The 20,893-nt window shown below is 46.7% G+C and overlaps 1 protein-coding gene across 2 annotated transcripts in view; it reads left to right on the forward strand.

Moving 5' to 3' along the window:
• The window catches only part of Rcan1 (regulator of calcineurin 1), an 81,184-nt gene that overhangs the window by 53,087 nt on the left and 7,204 nt on the right, over positions 1–20,893 (forward strand). Inside the window, exon 1 of one of the 2 annotated variants that reach the window (XM_005345183.2) lies at positions 18,910–19,233. The exons of the other annotated variant lie outside the window; for it this stretch is intronic. Coding sequence (XP_005345240.1) covers positions 19,147–19,233 — 87 coding nt within the window. The 5' untranslated portion in view covers positions 18,910–19,146. Of the gene's footprint in view, positions 1–18,909; positions 19,234–20,893 lie in introns of those variants that run through there. 2 annotated transcript variants of the gene reach the window in all.

Genomic DNA, 20,893 nt, shown 5'->3' on the forward strand with positions numbered 1-20,893 from the left:
CTAAGGAAAATGCTGGGCGTGGCTGCCGATGCTGTGACCCCAACGTTGTGCTGTGGCCGCAGATGGATCCTGGAGCCCCCTGGCAGCCAAGCAAAATGGCTTAGCTTCCCACTCATTGAGATACGCTGTCTCAAGGGAATATGGTGGGAAATGACACATGTTGTTCTCTGGCCTCATATGTGTGTGCACAGGTGTGAATCCGCACTACACCACACACACACACACACACCACGCAGAAACAACAACTATAAAAACTGTTTTTTATGATCTCAAGCAATATGTCGGTTGTATTCAGTGTATGAAGATGTTGACTGTACTATAGCATCATATGTGTTTTAACTCAGGAAAGCTGTTAAGAACACCATGCTTGTATTTTAGAAACCTTTTATCCTGTTCACAGCTGCCTTCACGCTGTTCTCTCCGAGGGGAGAAACAAGAAGTCCGTTAGCAGTCTCAGGTGAGAACGATGTGAGAGGATTGCCTTTGACTAGGGGAACAAGATCCTCCCTCACCCAGGATGTAGCCAGCTTTGCAAGTCAGATTCATATGTTGCCTTGAAAGCAAAACGTATTCTGTAATCAAAAGACAACATTGACTGTCTTAATTCATTGTCTCTCAGTAAGTCAAGAACCTGGACTTGGAACCCATAGACTGTTCAAACCTGGTTCTAAAGCTGAGTGGTGAGGGCATCTTAGCTCAGGCTATCATGAACTGCTACAGATTGGTAAGGGCATCTTAGCTCGGGCTATCACTAACTACCGTGGACTGAGTGGCTTAACACAGAGAACTTGCATTTCCCGTCACTCTGGGAGACTGGCCAGTGGCACAGCTGGTTCCTGGGGAGGGCCTTGCCCTGGTCTGCAGACAGCAGTCTTTTTGCTTGGTACTCAGATGGCAGAGAGGGGGGAGGGGGGAGGGAGAGAGGGAAGGAGGGAGGGAGGGACGGAGGGAGGGACGGAGGGAGGGACAGAGGGAGGGAAAGCAGGCGGGCAGGTTCTCTGGTCTCTTCATATGAGGAGCCATTCCCATCCCAGGACCTCATCTGACCCAGTCCCTTCCTCAAGCCTTCCCCCAGAGGCCATGATGCCAGAGTTCAGGCCACAGCAGTGGGGAAACTAACGTGTGTCAGTTTCCTACCCTCTACACCATAGGTCGACTCTACGGTGTAGTCCTAGACAGCAGGTGGGAGGAGCGAGGCCAAAGGGAGGATCTGGCTCTGGGGGAGACCCTTGTTCTGGGAGACAGAGGTCCCCGTCAAAGCCTGTGTGGTAGGAGTTCCCAACCAGTTCCTCAGTTTCATGGCCCTGCTGGTGGTGGCAGCTGCTGGGTGGGAGCTCCCTGGCTCGCTTTGAGGGGAAGCAGCCCTACAAAAGTCCTGTCTTGTAGACTGTGTGACTCTTTCCTACATATAGACCCCCAAGTAGTATTCGAGCTGTGTTTCCTCATCGGGTACATCCCCATTGCTCAGCCTACATCGTGCCTTCTTGACTTTTCACGGCTTCAGTTTTCGGTTCTATAGACAGAGCATGGTAATAGGTCAGGACCCCTGACCTTTCCTGTTTCCCGTCTTGGTGGGGAAAACATGTTCTCTTTCCACATCTGAAATGGAAATCAAACATTTCTTGTGAAATATATATCGGGGCGGTGGGGGGGGGGTCATTGCTATTCTAAACCTGCTTCCTCCTATTGAGTTCCTGGTCTGCAGGCTGTTATGTGGCTTCCAGCTTCCACACTCTGAACTGCAGTTAACTGCGTACGTAATGGTACCAGAGAAGGCTCCATTTGTTAGCAGGCTGCAAAGATAAGGGTGGTTGACTTTTGAATTGCAGAAGGTCTTCTTGGTAGCTCTTGATTTTTCCATTGAGTTCTAGAATGTTGATACTCTAGCGTTTGGGGGTTTTTTCAAGCAATTTAATTATAGCAGTAAATGTCAGAGCCTATTTAGTTTGAAACAAAGTTTCTATGGTTTTTTTTAACTTCCTTATTTTTTTTTAAATAAGGAAGAGACTATCATCATACCACAGATCAACTTTTAAACATCATTTTCTCTTAGAGCCTGTGTGTAACGGGTTCTTGGCTTAGGAATGGGCAGGAGCAGAAAGCTGTTGTGAAGTGGAGTTTTATTTAATGAGGGTGACAACAACAGCAAAACCCATTTGGCCTGAGTCAGTTTTAAATCTTACGTTGTTTTGTTTGTTTTTGAGACAGGGCCTTACTATCCTAGGCTAGCCTTGAACCCCTTTGTAGCTGAGGTTGGCCTTGAGCTGGCCATCCTGCCAGGCCATCCCCAGCCCTTGGATCATTTTCTGAATCACTAAAATGTTTTCTCTGGCTCCTTTTTACTTCGTAAATCCCTCACTTGGCCAAAGAGCGTGCTGCATGTGTGGGGTGATTCACTGGGGAGCAACCGCGCCTTTCAGCATGTCTGCTGCATGTGTCACCCCACTTTTGAGTTGTGTACAATATGAGGCTCTGCCTGGGCCGTGTATGAAACGACACATTTCAAAGGTGTTCTATATTAAAAGAGGTCATTCTTTCCTGCTGAATAAGAAATTAAATGAGTGTGTTTGGTGTGCTGGGGCTATTCTTGGCATGTTAGGACAACCTGCTTAATTTTAGATGGCAGCGCTATTATTCTCTAGGCCGCCCTCCCTGGAAGGCTTCACAGTCGCAGGGACACATAGAGGACAGCGACTGGCCTTCAGGACAATCAGAAGAGGGGACGGGGCGGGGGGGCAGGGGTGCGGGGAGATGGCGCCAGAAGGCCAGTGACAGGGCCACAGGAGAGATTGTTTCATCTCAGATGTCTTCTGTTGAAAAACGCTGAGCGAAAACGGGGTTCAGAATATTAGGACACTGGGCCTTCCTACCCCATGAGCTCTCTCCTCCTCAAGCACACACACCATGCATGCTTGCTACCCGCCCCTTCCAGGGCAGAGCCCTTCATACACTGTCCACTCTCTGAAGTGGCCTTCTTAGTACGGGGCCAGTCCACCTTACATCAGCAGACCTTGGGTTTTTGTCTGGGGCATTGAGGGAGGAGAGGTCGAGACGGTTTCACTGTTTATCCCTGGCTGTCCTAGAACTCACTCTGTAGACCAGGCTGGCCTCAAACTCACAGAGACCCACCTGCCTTTGCCTCCCAAATGCTGGGATTAAAGGCATGCGCCACCACTGTCCAGAAGGATGTTAGGTTTTCGGGGTGTCCTCTGACTGAGCTGTGAGAGACAACGTGCCGGACCCTCCAACAGACTGCTCAGCTCGGCCCTGATCTCCCCACTAGAGCGAGAAACAAACGTGAGGTGGTACTAACACTGGGAGTGGGGAAGGGAGCCTGGCCCAGGCTTTGTGACTTGGCCTTGATTTTGCACTTTGCTTTAGTTTGCCACGGGGATGCACCCACTGGAAGCCTGTGTGGTGCTGAACTGTATAGAATGCCTATCTGTAAACAGAGATTGCTCATTCATTTCCTGGCCACCCAGACCCAAATAATCACACAGAAACTATATTAATTACAACACTGTTCTGCCAATGAGTTAGGCCTGTTTCTAGCTAGTTCTTACATCTTGAATTAACCCATTTCTATTCATCTATGTATTGCCACAAAGCTATGGCTTACCAGAAAGGTTCCACGTCCTTCTCCTTTGGCAGCTACATTGTGTCTCCTTGACTCTACCTACTCTTTCTCTATATCTCTGTTTGGATTTCCTGCCTGGCTTTAGTCTGCCCTACTATAGGCCAAAGCAACTTCTTTATTAACCAATGGTAATAAAACATATTCACAGCATACAGAGGGGAATCCCACATCATCTCCCCTTTTCTGTCTAAGTAAATATAGTATAGTACAAATAGTATAGTAAAATTTATTTAGTAGTCTAAATAACATAGTAAAATTGCATGTAACAAACAGTCATCAAGAAGAAGTATAGTTACAATATTTGGTCCATTTACATTTGGTAAGTTAAGAAAAATACTCTATCATCTATCTTATCTTTGTGAGTCTAAAGTTTTATATCTAATTTATCTTTTATCATAACTAAGGAAAACTATAACTATCTGTCTTAAACTCTTCAAAGACCCCAGAAGCATATAATATTACCTAAGTTAACAGGAAGTGCATTGTAAGCAACTCCCAAAACTCTAAAATTGATAGAGATGTCTTGCTGCCTGGACAGTCACCCAAAGTTTTTCTGTAACATTGGGGCATCCAATCTCCAGCCTACAGGCCCATTTCCACGAAGCAGGAAATTTGAAAGACTGTTTTGCCTATATTGGCTGTTTGTCAGTAACTTTCTTCTGTGTCCTGCAGAATGTCTGGCAGGCTCTTTCATGAAGCAGGAACCCTGAAGGACTGTCTCACCTTCTTTAGGCAAGTTCATTTTTCTGTGAATCCTGTATGTCCAGTTTATACAGCATACCATCAAGAAGTACAGGCAAGAGCAGTTACTTGCTCAAATGGCTAACCTCATTACATTGAAGGCAAATTCCATAATGAGTTTCTTCAATGCCCATTATCCTCTCTGAAGTAATTGGTGCTGCCAGAAGCAGACATGTTTCACTGTCAAGAAAAGTCTAGGTTCTTAAAACATTTTAAATGCCATATTCTGTAGGTCTTTGAAAGATTTGAAGAATACCTGTTTATCTGAAATATATCTCTGTTCATCTAGAAAACCTAACTAACATGACTACAAGTTTGACTACTATAGATGACTCTCTATTAATCTGTATTTCTTAAGTATATATTACATTTTTAAATGAACTACACAAACACAGTACCTTAAACAATCAGAAATATATATACACAGTGTAACAAAATTGACCTTAAATTTGTATCAGTAGACCAAGATTCATGCCAATGAAAAGTATTCATCTCTGTATCATATTTCCCTTTAAATGAAAATGAACACTTATAAACAATCATTTTGGGAATTTGGGTATTGTTTTCTCTAAACTGCTTCCTGCTGTTTGTTGGGTGAAGCATTTTTAGGGTTCAGGGAGAACTTTCAGGGGGTCTTATTCCATTAAATCACATTAGTCGGGAAGGAATCCTCAGGTCCTCATCTTCTGTGGAAACAAAAGCAAAACCTCTTTTCCAGTGTAACATTATCCTTAGACTCAAATTTGAAGTCAAGATATGTTTAAAATATATGTGTTGGTTAGCAGTCTGTACAATGAAATGTCTCTCTGTAGTTAGCTCATTCACAGTCAAAAAATGTAAAGAAAACACAATAGTATACATAATCCAGACTCTCTGTGTATTTTTCATCTTTACATGACTTTTTATCTATTACTTTTTTCATATTATTGTTACTCCTTTAACCTATGTATTGTTTTATTTAAAACTATTTACTTCTTTTTATAACAGTCTATACTCTTTTTCCTCTTTCTCCCAAGCCTATGTACATTTTTAAAACATACCGTGACCTGTTGAGAGGTTTATTTTTATCTGAATCTGTCTTTATTGCATATTTGTAATCATTTTCTGACCCAAAGTGCCTTTTTTTATGCTAAGTGGGCATGGCTAGGACCAACTCCACAGCCCTGCCTGTTGGCTCCACCCCGTCCAACATGGTAGAGGTATGTTCACCGCCTCTGCAAGCCATGCTCACTGCCCCAACTCCAGGGACTCATCAAGTCTGTGTCACCATTAAGCAATTAGTATCACACTGCTTACAAACCCCATTTAAGTGTGGGACCTCTGAAAGAGCCAGAGTTTGTGCTGCCAGCACAAACCAGGAAGACATCTCTCAATGAAGCCACACAGTTTTTGCAGCTAATGCTGAGTCAGGAAGCCTTCTCTTACAGGAGCTGCACCTCTGCTTGCCAGCAGCAAACAGCCTATCTAAAAACAATGTAGCTACCAAGAAGCTGTATTTGGCTTGCATTTTTGTGGCTCTAGAAGCCCTTTTTCTTCTTAAGCTTTTTTAGGTCTTATGTGGATCCATGCCCCAGAAGGTGAGTGCCATTTGTCAATGGAGATGTTCCTTCATTTCCCAGACACCCAGACTCTAATAATAACATAGAAACTATATTAACTACAATACTGGGGCTGATGTTGTAATAGGAGCAGCGGGGCTGCGTCCCCAGCACCCGGCCGCCCACATGGCTAGCTTATGCCCCGAAATAATTACACGGAAACTGTATTCTTTTAAACACTGCCTGGCCCATTAGTTCCAGCCTCTTATTGGCTAGCTCTTACATATTGAGCTAACCCATTTCTAATAATCTGTGTAGCCCACAAGGTGGCTTACCAGGAAAGATCTTAACCTGCGTCTGTCTGGAGTGGGAGAATCATGGCGACCGACTGACTCAGCTTCTTTCTCCCAGCATTCTGTTCTGTTTACTCCGCCTACCTAATTTTATGTCCTATTAAAGGGCCAAGGTAGTCTCTTTATTTAACCAATGAAATTAACACAAAACAGAAGATTCTCCCCCATCAGGCTAGAGAGATGGCTCAGAGGTTAAGAGCATTGCCTGCTCTTCCAAAGGTCCTGAGTTCCCAGCAACCACATGGTGGCTCACAACCATCTGTAATGAGGTCTGGTGCCCTCTTCTGGCCTGCAGGCATACACACAGACAGTTGTATACATAATAAATAAATAAACAAATAAATATTTTTAAAAAAACTACAACACTGTTTGGCCTATTAGCTCAGGCTTCTTATTAACTAACCCTTACACCTTAAATTAAGCCATTTCTATTTATCTATGTATCACCATGAGGATGTGGCCTACCGGGAAGGTGTCTGTGGTATCTTTCTCCTTCCGCAGCAACATGGTATCTCCTTGACTCCACCTACTCTCTCTATATATCTCTTTCAGTCTGACTATATTCTGTCCTGCCATAGGTCAAACCAGCTTTATTCATTAACCAATAAGAGCAACACATATTCAGAAGGACCTCCCACATCACCTATCCAGCCTGCACCCAAGGGTGTCACGAAAGACTCAAATGCCACACAACAAAAGTCCTCACTGACCAACTTCCTGGTCTTCAGGACAGACCTTATGTTCATATCCCCTGTGGGCCAGCCAGGGCGCTCCCCTCTTCTGCCTACTTTTGACACCTCTTCCCCACCACTCCAGCTGCTTACTGTCCTCATCGACATAAGGGGTGGCTCCCCATGTAGACTCCAACTCCAGCTGAAGTGGGTGACTCACTTTCCCTTACTGCCCTCTCAGCGTCAGCAGGCCCCTCCCACAAGGAAGAGACTCAAAAACACAGATGGAAGAAACTTATATACTAGCATCAGAACCCACTGCAGTTAAAAAAAAAAAAAGTCAGGGATTGCCCCTTTTAACTTCAGAACTGTGGTGAAGGATATATAATGCAATGTTTTCTATCTTAGCCATTTCCAGTGTGTTTAGTTGTATGGTACCAATTGTCTTTTAAAACTCAGTTCTTCTTTTTAGGTCAGTATTTAGTTTATAGCTACCTGGACTGATCATTCATCCAGGCATTCTGTCAACAAATAGTCAGTGAGCCATCTCCTGGCCTCCCAAACTGGACGAGGTGTGAAGCGTGGGTGTTTGTTTTCCAGTCTTTGGGGAGTCTCATGGACAGCCTGGGTTGTTTAAAAGATAAACCTGGACCCATTATCATTTTCTTCTGAGGGTGGAAGAAAGAAGGCCAACCCATGAGACACTGGGGCAGGCTTTCCAAGAAGAGTTGAGCTGTTTACTTTCTATTAAAGTAGGATGAGCCAGGAAAAGACAAGGGAGGGGCTTTGGATTCAGGGCGCCAGACATGGAGCCAGCCTTGGGGAGCCTTGTGATCCAGGACAGAGTGGAACTGGACACAGGTGAGACAGGACTCAGCTGAGAGGAGCTGGAGTGACTCACAGTCCAGAAACTGGGTTTCTCCTGAACGCACATGGAAACCATCGCTAGGCCGTCACTTCTCACAATGTTTGGGATGGTTCAGAGGGGCTAGTCTGCTGTTTTCAGGGTGTCTATGTGAGCAAACCAATCCGGTTGGGCCAGAACTACTCCAGGTGGGCCCATTATTCACACCAGTGGTGTTCAGGCTTGCACAATCCTAGTCAGCTGGCAGGTTGTTAAACAGACTCCCAGTCAGTAAATGTGTATGTGTCTGTTTTCTGTTCCGTTGGAACAAATGACAACAGAGGCGCGTTTTGCACCACAGGTGTCTGGCAGGACTGGAGGTAGGGACCAGGCATGCTCACGGGGCACTGATTCTGAGAGCTAGAGGCAGGGTTGTGGCTGTCTGCACTCTGTTCTAGAGGCTAGAGGCAGGGTTGTGGATGGCCTGCACTTCTGTCAGAATTTGTGGAGCGGACTCTGCCTCCCAGCATGGTCAAATCCTCCTTATGAAGGGCTTCCCGCCACCCCCCTATGGCACCTGCATTCCTTCCTCCATCTTCAGAGTCAGCATCAGAGACTGCTTCACATCTTCTTTTAGACACAGACTCACTTAGTTGCCCAGGCTGACCTTGAACTCACTATGTAGCCCAAGCTAGTCTCGAACTCGGAACTCCCAATCTCGGTCTCCAGAGTGGTTGGGATTACAGGTCCATGCCACCATACTTGGCTAAAAGGCCTCACTCACATTGAGTCTCTGATCTCAGGAAGAGTCCAGTCCCTTTGAGGGGCTCCCCTGCTCAATCTCCCTGAGTGACTTAATCTAATCGCAGAGTAGAAGCAGGCCATCCTATGTCCTGTTTCCCCATCACTGCACCCTTTGCCTCTGCCCTCTGATCTCCAGTCATAAGATGCTGTGATTCTATTGTGCCCACCCTGGTAATCCACCATCTCTCAGTCTCAAACTCAGTGTACTGGCCCTGCGTGCATAGTTCTCCTTGCCCCATAGGATGCTCACAATTCTGGGATCAGAGGACACACTGATGTGCATGCTAACAGCCACTGTTATATAACTATATAGTAACCATACAGTAGGTAAGGTTCCACGGCGCCTGTCAAGGTTCCTGCCCTGCTGTGTCCTTGAGGTCCTTGCCATGACCACTCTGTTGTGTACCTCACACAGCCCTGCCACCCCTATGTATACGTGGTAAGATGCTCTCTGTTGTATAAAGATGTTATACCCCACCTTGTTCCCATTCATGATCCTGTGCTCATCACATTTATGAAAGTAACAAAATGCCTAAGGTCATTTAATTCTTTAAAAACAAAAAGCAAAAGTTATTTTGACTCACAGTTTTGGAGGTTTCATCCCGTGAAGATAGGAAGGTGATGTGGCACTTCGTGGAAGTACATGGGAAAGCAAGGTGTCAGTGCCTGGAAGAAAAAGTTATTGATATATACAGTGATTGGCATATGCAGTGATAGACATATACAGTGATTGGCATATGCAGTGATTGGCATATGCAGTGATAGACATATACAGTGATTGGCATATGCAGTGATTGACATATATAGTGATTAGCATATGCAAAGATTGGCATATGCAGTGATTGGCATATGCAGTGATAGACATATGCAGTGATTGGCATATGCAGTGATTGGCATATGCAGTGATAGACATATGCAATGATAGAACATATGCAGTAATTGGCATATGTAGTGATAGACATATGCAATGATAGCATATTCAGTGATTGACATATTCAGTGATTGACATATGCAGTGATTGACATATGCAGTGATTGATATGTACAGTGAAACTTGTTTTCAACCATAAAGAGAAATCAAGTTTTATCATTTTTAAGAAAATTGATACTATAAATAATGGTACTAAGTGAATTAAACCAGTCTCAGAATGAAAAGTCTTGTATGCTTTCTCTTATGTGTGGATCCTAGATTTCACATAATACACAGTATCAGGTGTGTGTGTGTGTGTGTGTGTGTGTGTGTGTGTGTCTGTTTGTGTCTCTGTGTTTGTATGTGTGTAGATGCCAAACTGTCTAGGGAATAAGGGATGGGGAAGTAGGGGCAGATGGTAAAGGGTAGCAGTGTGTGTGTGTGTGTGTGTGTGTGTGTGTGTGTGTGTGTGTGTGTGTAGATGCCACACTGTCTAGGGAATAAGGGATGGGGAAGTAGGGGCAGATGGTGAAGGGTAGCAGTGTGTGTGTGTGTGTGTGTGTGTGTGTGTGTGTGTGTGTGTATGCCACACTGTCCAGGGAATAAGGGATGGGGAGCAGGGCGGTGAGGAGAAGCAGGGCTGGGGAGCACTCAGCACTGAACGCCTTGCAGGAGAATACCCTTACTAACACATTGCCGTATGCACTGAATATAGACAGTGAAACTTAAAGAAACAGAGAGGAAGTGGCAGAATCGTACAGTCACCTGACCTTAGGCTCTCCCTAGGGGCGCAGCCCCTAAAGGTTTCACTGCCTTCTGATAGCTCCAGTCTGGGACCAAGCTTTTAAGGGGTTCTTGGGGAGCCACTCACACACCAACTATGGCAAAGCCTGCTCTTGCATGCGCTCCTGTGGAAAGCAGTTGACAACTGGCCCTGGATGTTTGCTTTCCTGTCTGACTAGCTGCATGCAAGTCTTGCCCTGAGCACATCTGGGACATGTTCCCTCTACTGTTACTGCAGAATGGTGAAACTTCACAGCTTCAAGAGGAAGCACTGACTGTTGGTCCTGAGCTTCCATTTCTGCGGAGGCATCTGTCTGTCTGTGGAGTCTGCTCAGCCTTGCTTGGCCCAGAGCCTCCATTCAAGATGCTGCACACAGCGAGCCTAAGAGGAAAGGTCGTGAGGCTCAGGAAGGTGCATGTGGCTAAACTTTCCAGAGGCCATGCGATGTCCACTGAAGCACGCACACAAGCCCTCCCCATTCTAGGGCAGAGGACACCCTACCTCTTGGTCCACAGGACCGTGTGGATGAGGGATGGTGCTGTAGCCGTCTTTGGAAACTGTTTGCAGAGATAATCTTTATCACAGCAGCCTGCAGCTCTGCGCCCACCCCATCTCCCATACACTGCTCTCCAGGCCCAGTGAAAGATTTTATCTAATAAACTCATTTATTTGTGTTAATGTTCTTACCAAAGTATTTTTAAATGTGGCTACATGTATGGATTCTTTTCTTTGAAAATGAAGTATGCAGAGACAGGATGGATGTCCTAACATATCCAGGATCTAAGTGAGGTATTTCCCGGTACTGTACTGAGTTTTGTGGCTGAGTTTTGTTTTGGCTTTTGTTTTTGTTTTTTGACTGATTTGGCAAGGAGATTTTGGGAGGAGCAACTGCCTTCCTCTCACACGTCTCTCCAGGTGCTAGGTGCTATGTGCCCTTGAGCAAATGCTTATGAAGGAGTTTTCGTGTTTTGGGATCTGTAGTTTGGTCTGTCCTTAGTTTAGTGGAGGAAAACAGTCCTGATGGTGAGAGCTAAGAATCCGGGGTTCCTTTACAAGGTGTTTGATGGGGTCCTTTGGCCCAAGCATGGTGTGCACCCTAGGTTTTAGTGTCAACTTAACACAGCCCAGAGTCACCTGGGAAGAGGGACCGTCACTGAGGGACTGTATCAACGAGCTTGGCCTGTAGTCATGCCTGTTGAAGACTGCCTTGATTAATGGTTGATGGGGGAGCTCAGCCCACTGCGGGCACGGCACCATCCCTGTGGAAGTGAGCCTGGGCTTCATAAGCTACCTAGCTGAGCGGGAGCTGGCCAGCAACACTCCTCCATGATTTCTGCTTCGGTTTCTGCCTGAGTTCCTGTCTTTAACCACCCTCAGTGATGGATTTTGACCTGGAATAAACCCTTTCCTCCCCAAGTTGCTTTTGGTTGTGGTATTTATCTCAGCAACAAAAAATAAATAAACTAGAACACACAACAAGTCTATAATAAGTGATGGCTGGATGGACAAACTCATCATTTGTCTTGAGACTTGGAAGCCTGACTGGTGTAGGTCCTGGGAGTTTTCCCCTGTAACTAAGTGCTTGCCTGGAATTTTCCCTCTAGCAATACATTCCACTGGAGTTGAGACTTTGATCTCGAGAATTTGCTGATTAAATACCAATTCTCTTAGAAGGCCTTGCACATTAAACACCTGTTATCTCTAGTGCTGTAATGGGGAAAGTTTGTTGAGTAACATTCCAGTCTTGTTAGAAGGCTGATTCCAAGGAAGGGGCCATTGTGGGCAGGGCGCGCCTGCGTGATCACAGAGCGCTAGGGAAGTGGGAACAGGTGAGCAAGAATTCAAGCACGGAGTCCGCAGAGTAGACCTCCAGTGGGTGTTGGGTTCTCCCTGCCAGCCTCACACCGCAGTCCAGTTGGCAGAATGCTCTGTACTCTGAGGTCTGATTGTACTAAGGCAGAGGTTGGCCCAGCCTCCCGCAGCACATCACAGACAATCCAATGACTGGTCCCTCACACACGATGCCTCTGATTAAACTGTAAACACCTCGTCCAGCACAGCTCATTACTGGGGTATTTCACTAAAGATGGTTTGCAGAACAGTTTTTGGTTTTGTTTTTTGGTGTTTTTTTTTTTTAAGTCAAATAAATAGTTCTGGTAAAATTTTGGCTTTAAAAAAGGGGTTTTAAAAAAGTCACTGACTGACAGTACATACTATCAATATACTGAAAACACCAGGCTAGGGCTGGGGTCATAGCTCAGTCAGTGGAGTACTTGCCTTGCAAGCCTGAGGACCTGAGTTGGACACATATAGAAAGCTGGGCATGGAGGTGTGTGCTTGCAATCCTAGCACTGGGCGGGCAGATACAGGTGGATTCCTGGGCACTCTGGCCAGCCCCAAACCTACTTAGTAAACCACAGGTCAGTGAGAGAGACCTTGCTCCTGAAAACATGGTAGAAAACACTCCTGAGGAACTAACCCAGCTGGGATTATTTTCTGACCTACACACACATGTTCACACATGTGCACCATGTGCACACATACAAGAACAAAAAAATCACCAAGCTGAGGAATTTTGACTAAAAAATAAAATATAAATTAATGGCCCTAGTACCAAATCAGTCTTCTTTTTTGGGGGGGCGGGGGTTGTTTTTTTTCTTTGTTTGTTTTGGGAGGTGGGGTTTTTTTAGTTGTTTGTGTGTGTGTGTTTGTGTGTGTGTGTTTGATTTTCCGAGACAGGGTTTCTCTGTGAAACAGTCCTGGCTGTCCAAGAACTCACTCTGTAGACCTGGCTGGCCTCGAACTCAGAGTTCCACCTGCCTCTTTCTCCTGTGCTGGGGTTAAAGCTGTGTGCCATCACCGCCCGGCCCAAATCAGTCTTCTAACCGTGAATTTTATGTAGCGTATCTGTTAACCTTGACCATCAAGATATAGCGTGGCAAGGGGGGGGGGGCAAGGGGGGCTTTATTTTATTCAAAAAGCAACCAGTGCATTGTGGAAATTTTGTGACCAGTGTGAGCCCAGAGAGAAACACAGCAGTCTTCCCTGCTATTCTGTTTACTGTGTCACTTTTCTTCACCATAGCACTATTGCTCATTATTGCTAACACTAATGACTTTACAGCAAATAGCATCCTTTTATAGTAAACATTTTCACTTCTTAAGTATCTTTATTCTCTATTCAGTGGATTTAGGATCTTTAATTTTTAATATATTTTAACATTTTTTTTATTTTTATTGTCTGGTCATTAGTTGGATATTCAATGGCCCCAAAGGGCACACTTCCATCTCCGTCCTCTGCCATGAATGACTTCTTTACTGCGTTCCCAGGAGTGGGTTGTTATCCGAGGGTTTCAGTAGACACCCCTCAAAGTTCAGACCTCCTTCATCCACTTCCGGTCAAGTTATTCACCTAAGTAGATGAGCTAATGTCCCTGAATCCTGGCTGCTGTCTTGAAGTTAAATGATGTCCTGTCTGTCACGACTTCCAAGTGATTCCTGATGGAACTTTCTTGTCTCCTTGAGCTCGTGCCTTGTTTGGTTGTTTGGGACCAGGGACATAGACCCTTCAGGAATGGAGATCGACCCCTGGCTGCTTGTCCTCTCCGGGATCACTCTTGCTGAGGGGAACCTCTGGACTCCCTTCTGAACAACATGGGGTAGCAAGGCCCACCCCTCCTGCGCCATCCTTGGGACTCCCCACAGGTTCAGAAAGGTGTCCGCGGGGACCAGGACAGCGCAGCTCTCTCCATCCACCCTGGCCTGCTCCACACACGCTTGCCCATAGCCCTTTACACAGAGCCTCTTCTGTGGGGAAATCAGGTGTCCAGACAACTGGTTGGTTGAGCTAAGTTGATCACTATGGGTTCCCCTCATCGTGGGCGAGGAGCCCCCACGACTGCTTCTCAGAAGTTTGGCTGGTCCTAAGGGATGTTTCTTAAAAGATAAAACCAGGTTGAATGGTTTTTATAGTTTTTTCAACATAAGATGATTGATCAAATAAGTCCTACATCTTCACATAAACAGTTTAAAATGCTGTCTTCCCAAGATCATCTTTTTTTTTTTTTTTTTTTAAGTATCTTTAAAAATCCTTGGGGATTGGATTGGAGAGATGGCTCAGCAGCGAAGAGCACTTGCTCTTAGAGAGGATCCAGGTTCCACAGTACTCCACTTCCCGGGATGCCTTCTCCGGCCGCCATGAACACTGGGCACATATGTTGTGGAGTGTTCACAGATAAAAGAGTCATCCACTTAAAATCTTTAAAAAAATCTCATCCTAGAACCACCTCCAGCCCTCCCCCAGATGCTCCGTTTATCACAAGCTAATTCTGAAGGGGCTGTAAGTGCTGAGGTTCTGACTCTCAGCCAGGGCCTCCCGTTATGGCCATTGTTCACGCCTTTTCTCACTGCTGAGTGGAGTGCCTGACAGAAACAACAGGAAGGATGAGGGCAGGAGGTGGGGCTTGGGGATTAGAGCACAAAGTCCATTGTGTCAGAGAAAGCATGGTGGGTGGACAACAGGCTCATTCTGTGTCATAGGAAGCAGAGAGCTAGACCTGAAGGAGAAAGGGGGTCTATAAGCCCCAAAGGGTTCATCTCACCTCCTAATGGTTTTTAGCCCCCCAGAACAGTGCCACACACAAGCCTGTAGGGGACATTTCACCTTCAAATGGCAAAATAATTTCTTTGTTGAAAGCAACAGTGGTTTCTGTGCACCAGAGTGTGGTCGAGGCCATCCCCATAACCATGTCAATCTCATAATTCCCACAAGCCGACAGATTTCAGGAGCGAGAGAACATTATCCAAGTGCCCGGCAAGTCACCTCAAGAGAGTGGCAGGCCTGTGAATAGCCTATGGAAAATCAATACATTTGAGGAAGTGCTGTCGGGGGGGGGGGCACGCACTGTGCAGACACCACAGCGAAAGCCTCGGCGAGGCCCCCAGCACCCCACCCAGCGCCTGGCTCTAGCAGATGACTCTCTAAGTTAAATCAGATGCTGTATCTTCATGTGCCTTTGGGGTTGGTCCTCGGTGAAGGGGCTTTGGTGAGACAGTGGCAATGACATTGGGACATTGGAGAATATCAGTGTCCAAAGCACACAGGGCTCATGGCCGTGCGTCTTCTCCCACCCCCCAGAGAAATCAGAAGTTCAGCTTCTGTAAGAGAACTCCCAGTCTACAAATGCTGGCAGCTGTTTTCTTCATGGTGTGGGGTGACTACCGTTCTCAGGGCAACTAACCAGGCCATTGTCTTGGGGAAAAGAGGATGTTTTGGGTCTCCCACATTCCAGCACAAGGGTGTGAGCCCAATTCTCTGGCACATAAAGTTTAACTTCCCCCTGTAACTCAGTGGGAGCCCCCTGGATTTCCTAAGGAACACCCAAGTTTTAGTGGGATCTTTGTCATATGCTACCATTTACATACCGCCAAACTTTTAAAAAAAAAATGTGCATTGGTATTTTGCCTACATGTTGGTCCGTGTGAGGGTTCTCGATCCCCCGGAATTAGAGTTATAGACAGTTGTGAGCTGCCATGTGGGTGCTGGGAATTGAGTCCCGGTCCTCTGGAAGAGCAGCCAGTGCTCTTAACTGCTGAGCCATCTCTTCAGCCTTACCTTGAATTTCCTATCCCTCAGCCTCCAAATCCCAAGTGCTGGGATTACAGGCATGCGTCGTGCTGGCATATGTAGTACTGGAGACCAATCCCAGAGCTTCCTGCACACGAGGCAAACATTTTACCAGCTGAGCTGCACCCCATCCATGGAGCTGGCCTTTCCATCCGATGCTGGAGAGTCACAGACTCCAACCTTGCCTTCTCCCTCTCTAGGAGCAGCTCCCCTTGTCCTCCTCTGAGTGGCCTTCCTCACTAGGCCACAGTGCCATGTCTGCCAGCTCCCTGGAGAAAACTGCCAGAAGTTTTTCTCAGCCCTAATGATGAGGGGGATGAGTGTCTGCCTGGGAAAGACAGGGCTTTCAGGAGTGGCACCCCAGAAAGTGGGGATCATGCTTCAGAGGTGAAGGGACAGACTTGTTGGAAAGATTGAGCAGAGCTTTGTGAAAGCCATTTGGCACCTGGAGGAAGACAGCCAAGCTAAGTGATTCTGTGGGGCCGGAGGGGGGGGTGTGTGTGGCCAGACCCCTCAGGCAGCAGCCCAGGTTTTGCAGGAAGTGCCAGCGTAAGTTTTTGGGTGAGGACTACATCAGAGCTGAAGTTAAAAGTGGTCGTTAAAGCAAGTGATCCAGGAAGAACAGACCAAAAAGAGCCAAGCCGGAATAAGTAATGGCAGCAGCTCCAGCCTTGCAATCGCTAAATCAATGTTGCCTCCCTTGGTCCTGGGTGATGGCTGCCAGGTGGTTAGGGCCGCTCTGATTTGCCCGAGGCTGTTTCTTCATCTTAAACTTTGTAGACTGTGCTTTTCCGAGAAGTAATAGAAGGAAGGTGATCTTTATGTGCCTGGGAAAGATCGTGGTAATAAGGAAACATACGCTAATCAGATTCCACTTTAGGAAGAAAAGTGTGGTCTTTCTCCACGCTTGAGGGTTGAGACTGTTGTTCTCTCCTCCTCTCCCTCCTCCCCTTCATCTTCCCTGCCATCTCCTTCCTCTTTCTTCCCCCTTCCTCCCTTGCCTTCTCCCCCCCACCCCTTCCTCCTTTTCTTCCTTCTCCTCGTTAGAATTTTCTTCTGGTTAGAATTCTCACGTTCACTTTCAGCTTGGATTGCCCATAAACTTCCCTCCACTAAAGCGGGTGCTTAGCACTTCCCCCTGACAGGATGGACACAGCGCAGCCGCAGCCGTCACTCTTGGCGCTGGCATAAACAGTTAGAATTCCTATATCAGCCCCGATGCAGAACAGTTGTCTTTCCTTTGACCAAGCACATTTTTACCAGTGAGACCACATGTGAACAATGAATCCTGAGTCCACATGTCATAACTGCGCCCCGTTCTCCGATTGCTCCCAAAACTGACCCAAGGGGCTGAGGAGGTGGCTGGATGGTTAAGCACTGGCTGCTCTTGCAGAGAACCCAGGTTTGACTCCCAGCACCCTCATGGCTGCTCACAACAGTCTGTAACTCCAGTCCCAGGAAGTGGTGAGGGTAAAGCAGAGAGAGAACATTTAGTTGGTCAGAAGAGACCATTGTGATGGGCTTTGAAGAGCAAATAGGAACTTTACAACTGGTGAATCCCCTCCTCACAGTCAGCTAACAGTGAGTATAGGCTGGAAACCAGTAATGACCATAAGAGACATCGTCGCCTAAGGAAAGGCTGCTTTGTTTGACGCACACCTACCGCTCAGTGTTCAGAACATTTTTAGAGTAAATGCATTTAAGTCTTTTGGGGCTGGCAGCCCTGGGTGATTTGGCAAAGCAAACACCATAACTGGTTTCTTACATAACCCCAGAGTTGGCAGCAAGGCGCCAGGCTTTGAAATTAAGCAACACTCACTCATCTCAGGAGCCTTGCCTTTGTGTGTGTGTATGTGTGTGTGTGTGCGTGTGTGTGTGTATGCGTGTGTGTGTACGTGTATGTGTGCGTGTGTGTGTATGTGTGTGTGTGCGTGTGTGTGTATGCATGTGTGTACGTGTATGTGTGCGTGTGTGTGTATGTGTGTGTGTGTATGTGTGTGTATGTGTGTGTGTATGTGTGTGTGTGTGTGTATCACTCATCTCAGGAGCCTTGCCTTTGTGTGTGTGTATGTGTGTGTGTGCGTGTGTGTGTGTATGCATGTGTGTACGTGTATGTGTGCGTGTGTGTGTATGTGTGTGTGTGTGTATGTGTGTATGTGTGTGTATGCCCGCGGTCTGCAGCAAGCACCCCACACCGTGCGGGCACAGAGGCTGGTGAGACATGTTTGTCTGTAGAACCTGAGTCTTTCCACATCTGCCCCAATTTTTGATAAAAAGAGAAAGTGTGGTTGTTGGACAGGACATCCCCTCAGCTCCAGAGCCAGCTTCCCTGTCCCACTGTTGTTTCTGTGACACTGGCATCACCTTGATGGCATGATTCTGCCAACCTCGTTCCGCTGGGACAGTCTTCTCTTGAATTCTTTGAGCCTTCAGGAAACATGCGTATGTTGCCCATCCCTGACCCTCCAACTCAGGAGATTTTCCAAAGGAGAATCCTGGGTGCCCTTCCCACCATCCCACTGGGAAGTGGGACCTTTGCCTAGTAAAGTACAATTGGGGAGGGGGTAAAAACACTGCGTTTCACAACAACCCCTACTTTTTTCTTAAAAAACAAAACTCACTGACCAAGACCGATTGCAAAATGTTTCTCTGATGCCCAGCAAGAAACATTGAGGTTTGTCAGGGCTAGCAACTCCCCAAGACTTGGATTTCTAGGTCTTTCAAAGCCTAAAGACTCCCTGGAGAATAATTGCTGTTTACCCCGCAGACCTTCGTCCCTTCTCATTCTGTAACATTTTCCATCTTAAGCGGGCCCGCCCCGTTCAGCCCCAGAAGCGTGTTGTCTGGGCGGCCGAGTGGAATTACTACCAGTGGGAACTATGCCGCAAGAGGAGTGGTGAAGCTCCGTAGCTCAGCAAACCTCAGCGGCCTTTCCACCCTCTGAGCAGAGGCAATTAGCATAGGGAAAATGACTAAGGTGTTGACGTCACCTCTTTCCAGTAGAAACTTACACTTTGTCCCTGTCCGCCTGCAAGCACGCCGGACTTGACTCAGGAATTTGCTGTCCAAACAGGATGCTCTGGAAGCCGAGCCCTCCCCACCCCCAGGGGGCTGGCCCTCAAGAGGAGCTTTATAAACCCGGCTGGAGAAAGGACCCGTGGTATCTGTCTTGCCAAGGAACCGCTCCAGCTTGGTGCTTGCCTGCCTGAGTCGTTAGCGTCTGCCCCGTAGGAAAGCAGAATGCATTTTAGGGACTTTAACTACAATTTTAGCTCCCTGATTGCTTGTGTGGCAAACCGTGATGTCTTCAGCGAAAGCGAAACCAGGGTAAGGTTTTCTGGCGACCCGTGATCTCAGAGCATTTTCCAAGAACGCCGCTAATTGGGACAGTTAGCCAAAATCTCAGGAGCGGGTGGCTGTCTTGTGGGGTTTATCGAGTAATCCCCAAAGTAGTTAGAGTCCTGAAAATCAGACGCTGTTGCCTGAAGAATTAATTGGGATGGGAATATTGGGTAGAGCTGCTGCTTTGAATGCTCCGGGTTCCGTGTGTGCGCGGGAGGTGCGGACATTGTGTGTGGCCACACTTGGCTCCTGTGAACTCTGGAGGGAGGCTGCGGCCAGCTCTTGCCCCTGGAGTTCCAAATGACCCGATTTCCTCGTGGGAAATACTGTGAGAAGACTGCGTGTTTGCAGTACTGGCAAGTGTCTGCCTTCAGCTTCCAGATCCTTCCAACTAGAGAAAAATGCAGGCATAGCAAATATTAAAACTCAGCGTGGGATGAGATAGCAGCCATCACGGAGATAATTAGTTGTCTTTATCACTTTGCTTTTCTTCTCCATTTGGGAAAAGCATTAAGAGGTTTTTCCCATCAGTTACTATCAAGCATTAATAGTAATAGTAACTAATTGATATTTACTAAGAATCCTATGAAAGGATATAGAATATGTCCCGTTTGTGGGGATGGTGTTTGGAATGCTTTCTATTCAAGCCCATTGGGATGTGTAGAGAGTTTAGTCATAGCTAAAGGTTATAACGTTTGAGAGACTGGACAGTAGCTTTTTAACTTGATTGTAAACACAGTCTATTCACAGACAGGCTACAAACTTGATGTACTGAATATTAGCCCGATAAGTGAACTCATTCAACTGTTTCTTATTAAGTAGAGATACTATACAACAAGTGTAGCTGGGTATCTACTATTAGAACAAATAAGATTATTTCCTAAGTGTGCGCACTTAGCAATAATGTGTGTTCTCTGGTGCTCTGCTTCTGAGCCCTATCTTGCATTCTAAAAATATTCACCAAGTCATCTCTCCCAATTTCTGAATCATAACTTCAAAACTCCAGTTAGTCACAGTGCCTATTAATGAGATCATGTGAAATCCCAGCCTTCTGCCAGAAACCTGCCCAGCCCCTCACAGCTGCAGGAGAGGATTGCCCAGCTGCCCAGCTGGTGACATCCAGGTCAGAGGTCAGCTCTGCTCTGCTCCACACCTACATCTGGGCTCCCCAGCCACCTGCCTCAGAGAAGAGCACGCATGCACGCGCACGTGGTTGTGCTGCGCTCCACCTGGAGCAGGCGCAGAGCCTCTAGGATTTTAGCCCCAGAGATGGCTGACTCAGAATTCCCTGCCCTATCTTCACTTCCTTCGGTGTTTCCAGGATAGGCTTGTAAGTTTCTGTCTCAGCTGTCCACCTGTGCAGGAGTGAGACCACGGCTCAGGATCCAGGATCCTGCTGCCTCTCACCATCCACCCCCAGAAGTCCCTGCAAACTGGCCTGAGTGTTCTTGTTTTTTGTTGTTGCTTTTTTTTTGTTTTGTTTTGTTTTGTTTTGGGTTTGGTTGGTTGGTTGGTTGATTGATTGTTTCAGACAGGGTTTCCCAATAGCTATGGAGCCAATCCTGGAACTCGCTCTATACACTCTGTTAGCCTTGAACTCATGGAGATCTGCCTGCCTCTGCTGGGATTAAAGGTGTCCACCACC

This window comes from Microtus ochrogaster, chromosome 2, assembly GCF_000317375.1.
Source record: "Microtus ochrogaster isolate Prairie Vole_2 chromosome 2, MicOch1.0, whole genome shotgun sequence".
In the NCBI taxonomy this organism is placed as follows: domain Eukaryota; kingdom Metazoa; phylum Chordata; class Mammalia; order Rodentia; family Cricetidae; genus Microtus; species Microtus ochrogaster.